Raw genomic sequence first — 7,115 nt, forward strand, 5'->3', positions numbered from 1 at the left:
ATCTAATTAGAAGTAAAATAATCAGAAAATGTCGATGCAGTACTCCTATCGTTTATTGAATGGTTTTTTGTCAAAAAAATAGGCCTATTGATAAAACACGCGATAATAACTATAAATGACTTATAAAGAAATTATTAACATCAAATAATTAGAATCATTTAGATCAATTGATAAAGATTAAAGTTATATATTTTATAAAGATTTTGGAAAATAATTTTTGATTTATAGAAAAAAATATTTCATTTAATAAACTATCAAAATTCAAAACGATGAAATCGTTATTTTTCCAACATGCGCCTTCTTTTTCAGTAATTACTTTCTCAATAAAAATTATTAATCACTGTACGATTAATCGAATCATTACTCGCTCTGTAATCTTCTATCACATCCACCTCAAACGCATCGTAGCTTCAATCTGATCAACTATTGGATACCTACGTAAGAATCTTGATTCTTCATTTTTCTTGTATCCACCTTCTTAATTAGGACAAACCTTATTTGGAATTGATCATAAATTTCGTTTACACGAACGAAATTTTCTTCGACTTGTCAGCAATCGCAATTCTCGAAGAATATTCGAAGAACCGATATTTCTCAGTCACCAGAAATCCAATTAGGATCCAGTATCCTTGTGTAGTTTATTCGTTCGACATGAGCTGCACGCTGTCGTCGGCCGACCGAAGTCGTCGAACTTCCGACAAGGAACGAATTGGTGTTGGATGTAATAACGAGAAGGGATGAGAGTGCCGATCTAAGATAAAAAGATAGCATATGGAAATAATTCGAAGTGTTTCAAATGTATTGAGTCATTATATAGACAATTTTTCATTTATAGAACAATTTATACATGATGTGTAAAATATAATATATAATATATACACATAGATACTCTCTAAAACTTTTAGAGTAAATCTCACTCTGAAGAGTGAAATCTCTCTCACTTTCAAAAATTGAAAATTAAATCACTCTTTTTTAAGACTGAATTTTGAAAGTTGAATTTTTACTCTTTTAGAGTGAGCTTTCACTCCAAAGAATTTAGACAGTTATACATTTATTTATTATTATCTGTTTAGTTCATGTTTATAATGTTTATAATGTATACGTAATTATGTAATTATATAATATTTATAAATAATATATGTAGTTATATACATATATTATATACTTCTTTATTGATTAGATTTTATCAGTAGGGTAGAAAGCTACAACTTCCGGCGATCGCCCATTTTCAGGAACCTTAATTTAATCGGGTTAAAAGTGGAAAGAGGCAATATACATACCTTGATATGTGAATGTGTGTGTGTGTGTGTAGGAGAGAGAGAGAGAGAGAAAGATATCGCGCGTGTCTAAAGTCTACAGTGCAATGTCAAGGTTGGACGTAAGTGTCTCTCATGAATCGATTTGCTGAAACTCTGATCTATATTTTCACAATATCATGCCGGCATAATTTCACCTAGACACGCAAACACTCCCATCTCTCTCTTCGATTTGATTAAACAATATCATTTTCATATTGTCTTCTTATATGATTTATGCCCGGGAAAAGATGTTATATAATGGACATATTATACGTATATATAATTATATATAATTTTATATAATTATATTTAATTATATATGAAACATTTTTTTCCGTGTGATCACCTCAAACATTATTAAAAGAAAGAAACAAACTTTCTAATTATAAATATATAAATAAATAAATAGTAATTTTCCATCCAGAGGTCTTTTAATTTTTTGTTAACTATTAAAAGTTAGTTTTAGTTAATTTTTTAATTTGTAATTTTTTAAGTGAGTTAACATGTTATATTCTTAATATCTTTTTGTTGTAAAATTTTTACTTTTAGTATCAACTGACATTGAATAATAATTTTATATAATATAATATGTGATTCATAATTATATTATAAAAACATCAATTTAAAGGAAACGCAAACATTTTAGTTAAATAAATATTCGAGTAAGAAATTTCTATTAATTTTTAATTTAATTCAGTCATAGTTTTTCTTTACATAAATTATTCTTAAAGTGAATGTGCATTGTATATCCTAAATATCCTCGTTAAAATCCTCACCTCTAATATCAGTCGTCGTCTCGCTTCTGGAGAGCTCATGGTCGTTATTACGATGCGAGGGTGTCTTTGACGGGCTCTTGACTAGGAGAGTCGCGTCATTCTTGCCTGGGGTGGTACTTTCATCCTGATTGGGAAACTGGAAGGCCGTGGAATTGGGCCATGAAGCCGGGGGTGGACTGCGTACCAGGTGCTCATGTACCTGTGCTAGTGTTAGCGGATCCGCGTCACCGTATTCCTGAAAATATACATCTTTTTATATTTCTTTTTAGAGGCGTTTAAAAAGAAGTAGAAAATGCTTCTTTCAAAAAAGAATATAAATACTCTCAAAAACGCGCTTCTTTCTCTTTTTTTCAGAAAAGTTCATTCGTTTTTAATAAATTTTTATACTCAAATAATTATGCACACAAAAATTATTCAATAATTTATTTTTATTTAAATTCTGCTTTTAAATTGTTTAATACAAAACATACAATAATTTTTCCATTAAAACTTTGAAGGATTATTGAAGGAATATTTTAACTAATATATGTGCACACATAAAAATTAATAATTCTGAAAAATTGATAATATTATTTACTTTAGATCATCTGCAGCAGTTATAAAAAATTTACTTTTATCTCTAAAAGTCATAATGATTAAAAAAAACTATTATTATAGTGTATATAGAAATGGATCTGTAATATTTTGTTAAATTCGCAAAAGTTTAATGCGGGATCTCACCTGCGACATTAGAATTGCATCGTCGGACTCGGACTCTTCGATCGATTCCACGAGGCTCTCTCGGCTTGCTAATACCTGTATATAATTAGAGAAAATTTGCACAATTACGTCAATATATATTATACAACAAAATCGTGTAAAGCACTATTAAGAAATAAAAGAAGTTTATTAGCAATTTTCTTTTTACAGTCGGAAAAAATTTAAACAGCCAATCACAAAAATTAACCAAAGAAATTATAATTTTTTAATATATTAAATTAAAAAATTCTGAAACACTGCATTTTATAGAAATCAAGAATATACATTTTTCAAAATTAAAGTAAAGTAATGTTGCAAAGTTTTGAATCATTCAGAATTTCAGCAATTCGCAAATTGTTCAGGATTGAAAGGTTTCATAAAAATCGCCTTTTTTGAGGCAACGTAATGATCAGGCCGAACCTGTAGAAAGGGATTGTCCTGACGACTCAGTCTGAGTGCCTCCATGTCCTGATCAATGTTACGCGTTCTACCGGGTGTCAGGGTCAGAATTGAGTGCGAGGGTGACGGCTGACAGGAGACAACGACGTCCACTGCTGTCACACTCAAGGTCGACGGAATTCGTGACATTGTGCTGTCACTCTCCGAGCCGTTTCGACGACAAGCATTGGTAATAATTGCTGTAAGCAATATTACTTGTGCTATCGATCATGTATGCAAATGCCTTCATTAATTCGATATAAAAATCTCGCAATAAATGTATATAATTTATTATCTGAGATATTATTAATTGAGTAGATGGAACATTCGCGATTGTGAACATAATTTATTAGGTAGATTTTCATCTTGCTAATTACATTTAAAGAAACAAATTAAAATAATGTAAGCGACCTTCGAAGTAAATGCCATTAATTAACCTTTTACAATTTTAATTAATAATAATAAGATTGGAAATAAGACCGTTTATGTTAGAAACATTACTTTAAATACGAAGCGTCACTACGGTCTGAATATTAAGATGTTAAACTATTATATATATTCATTTACATGAATTAATTAATTAATAAGTTGCGTAAAAAGGCAAATATCATGAAATACCTATTTAATTCCTATATTAAAATTCTTTAACGAGATATCAACATTTAAGAACTATTGCATTTTTTGCCAGAGTTTTTTGTTCAATAAAATGTATTTTTTTGACATCTTTAATTTTAGTTTAATAAATAATAATTAATAATTATAATAAATTAATGATCGATAAGAAACCAAAAGCTCCACAGATTTTCTGTGTTACTAAAGAGAATATTTAGAGATATTTTAAAGCTAAGAAATTAAAGCTAAAATATTTGATAGAAGATCAGTGATCTGGAGACACTGGTAGTGTCTCGGCGCCGCTAAACTACGCGCAGCGACACTGTCGTGGCTACTTTACGCGAGCCGGTATATCTCACCAGGAGTCTCCACCCTGGGCGTTCGTTCCATCTCTTCGTCTTCGTTAATCTTCATCCCTACCGCCAGTTTTTTCGATTTAAACAGATTCGTTAAGAAAGCCGCTCCTTTGCGTTTTACCCGATCATATCTGTACGCGCTTTCGGACGACACGTGTATCATAATTCGTCTGTAAATATAACGTGGTGTAAATAATTACAACCTCGTGTAATTTATAATTTAAAATATAATCCTATCTTAATACATCTTTAGACGACATATGTATCATTAAGATAGTATTTCATTTGTCGTACAACAAATTTTTCAAACGTATTAATTAGCTGTAGGATAGAGAAATTGTTGAATACCTTTTATCCTGTAGTCAATCAACAGGCTTCAAAAATTGTTGTATGATAAATGTAATATTTTTACTCCAGCCTTTATCGTCTGAGATTATAATAAATATAGTAGGAATTGAATAATTATCAATTTGTAACGTTATATATAGATTGTGCACAAAATTATAGAAAATTTGTTTAAGTAGCAAATTATTTTACTAATCAGACACAGATTTAATAAAAATACCAGTATAATAGAATATTATGAATGTCTATAAATCGACAGAGAAAATAAGTGTGAAATCAATCCATAATAGTCATATAGCAAAAAGTTAATTTGCATATTGTTCTCAAGTTGATACAAAGAATAATGTATAATAACTCACTGTAAATTGTAATGTAATAATTTTATATTGTAACAATACGTCAGTAATATGATAAGTCAAAGCGATAGATGTGACGACTTACAGCACTTTCACTTTTAACCCATCAATCGCCGCAATTAAGCAGCCTCATAACGATTAAGCATCACTTCCGAGAATTTTTATCGAAGAAAGTTCAATCTTATAAATATACATATATATATTTATCAAAAATTGATATGAGATAACGATAATAAACAAACCGTGTCGGGACGCACTTTCAAGTAAAAACTCGATGGAATTGAAATCGTTGTCAGATTTGGAAGCAACATCGGATCTACAATCCGAGTAGCAGCATACTGCCAACTGCAGCTGCGGAAGGGTGTGCACCTACTCCTGTGCAAGAATTCGCGCAGCTGCAGTTGCTAGCAAGTAGACAGAGCTTGCGTGTGGCAGGGGTGGATAAGAAGGGAAAGGTGGTGAAAAAGATGAGAGCGACGAAGTCCTTAAAGAGCGAAGCAAAGAGTGACGTTATTTTTTCTTTTTTTGTTTGATGGACATCCTCAAGACTCACAGCTGTTTACTTAATTAGTAAGACATATGGCTATTTAAATTAAAGGATTGAGGTGAAAAAAAGTGGACTTTGTGAAGTTTGAATTTTTTAATTAGAAATATAAAACGCGTTATGAGGATTTCAATTTACACAATTGAGAAAATATCCAAATTATAAAAGTACAGATAAGTTACAGATTCTTTATTAAAAATTTCAAGATCATGATTACATGTTATCTATCACATAACTGCAGTATGATCATAACGTATTAATGGTTGTATTTAAAAAATGCACAATAAATTGAACATTTTTAATCGCTCTTTAAGGAAAATATAAAAAGATCTTCTCTTACATGAATCTGTATATATAGTATTAGTAGAAAACGAAAAATTTCTCAAATGCATAGAGAGATTCGAAAGGTGATATCAAATCTTGTAGATTAGTTTTTAGAATTTATAAAGCAACCAATTATATATGGGGTGATTGAGGAAGACGGGTACTTTTCCAGGAGTGCGTCGTGTCGTTCGATCGATCGCACGAGACTCTGCTGTACAAGGGGTGGTTACAATATATGCTACAGTCAGTTCCACGTATATATTGTGGTCAGTACTAACAAAAAATTAAATAAAATAATAAAATTACGATTTGTCCCCTTTCACCTCCCCCAATAATTAACAAATTATAGCATGTATCAGTGACGGATGTATGATACATGTATACATATCAACATGAATGATGGCTTACCTCCGAAAGTTAAAAGAATCTTGTAAAATGTGATTACAATTCTCTTGCTATTAAAATATTACATATATTAATAATTTTAAATACAAATTTTAAATGAAACATAAAATTGAGTTTACAATAAAGTTTCTATATTGAAGTAACGTATCCTTGAAACTAACTCGGAAACTAGATTTTCTTATTTATTTAAACTTTTGTTTATTTCCTACAGTCCTCCAATGTTTCAAGGATATAACTTATGTATACATAATCAATCAGGAGTAGCTTTTCGTTGTAGAAACGTTATAAACGTTTAAACATCTCAAATGATATCCGGTTAAAACTGCACGTGGTTGATCAATCTGATCAAAATAGTGAAATTGAAATTTCGTCCGAACACCTTTCAAGCAATTCGTTTGTTCACCGTTTCGAAATTTATAGCAGATCAGAATCTCGATGATTCTCGAAAACAATTTGCAAACATCCAGAGATATTTAACGGAGCCATTTCACGCTCGTTGTGAACACCATGTAAACATCGCGATCACTGTGACGTTTGTAGTCGCCGATGACGAGGGACAAAATGGAACTCAATTAGCACTCGAAGTACAATGTATCGTTGAATTACCTGAAAACTCGCACACCTACGACGATGCATCCTTGCGTTGCGTCGCGTTGCAAAGCGTCGCGACGCCAACGACACAAGGGTGCGGCGCACGCGAGGTTTTCCGGCCGGCGCGGCGGCACGCCGGTCCTACTCCAGAAAATCAAAGGAAGCCGGCTTATCAGTAACGCGCGCGCACGCGTGTACTTTCAACTTGGAAGGGGAAGCAACCCTGATTTTCAATTTGGGTGGGGGTGGTCTGAAAATCAGATGTAATCTATAGGCATGATACTCCTTTTCTCTCGTATCCCCTTTCTTCGCACAAATCATCGTGAATTTTG

At 31.7% G+C, this 7,115-nt stretch overlaps 1 protein-coding gene across 2 annotated transcripts; it reads right to left on the minus strand.

Moving 5' to 3' along the window:
* Positions 1-297: 297 nt before the first annotated feature.
* Positions 298-6,915, minus strand: LOC108771128 (uncharacterized). Of its 2 annotated transcripts, none has more exons than XM_018523038.1 (6): positions 6,799-6,915; positions 4,222-4,388; positions 3,233-3,450; positions 2,795-2,869; positions 2,075-2,309; positions 298-751 (listed from the first exon to the last, which is right to left on the minus strand). In XM_018523038.1, the coding sequence occupies exons 2-6, from the start codon at positions 4,379-4,381 to the stop codon at positions 639-641; spliced, it is 801 nt and encodes a 266-aa protein (XP_018378540.1). In that variant the 5' UTR covers positions 4,382-4,388; positions 6,799-6,915; the 3' UTR covers positions 298-638. The 2 variants fall into 2 exon arrangements, with proteins under 2 accessions (XP_018378540.1, XP_018378541.1); XM_018523039.1 differs by lacking the exon at positions 6,799-6,915 and adding an exon at positions 5,005-5,066.
* Positions 6,916-7,115: the final 200 nt, after the last annotated feature.

Source organism: Trachymyrmex cornetzi, unplaced genomic scaffold (assembly GCF_001594075.2).
Source record: "Trachymyrmex cornetzi isolate Tcor2-1 unplaced genomic scaffold, Tcor1.1 scaffold1399, whole genome shotgun sequence".
NCBI classification, from domain to species: domain Eukaryota; kingdom Metazoa; phylum Arthropoda; class Insecta; order Hymenoptera; family Formicidae; genus Trachymyrmex; species Trachymyrmex cornetzi.

Coding starts and splice junctions, on each gene's coding strand:
- LOC108771128 (XM_018523038.1), bottom strand. CDS start 4,381: ATGATACACGTGTCGTCCGAAAGCGCGTACAGATATGATCGGGTAAAA. Junction 2,870..3,232: donor AGGACAATCCCTTTCTACAG/GTTCGGCCTGAT, acceptor AATTATATACAG/GTATTAGCAAGCCGAGAGAG. Junction 2,310..2,794: donor ATGCAATTCTAATGTCGCAG/GTGAGATCCCGC, acceptor GTATATTTTCAG/GAATACGGTGACGCGGATCC.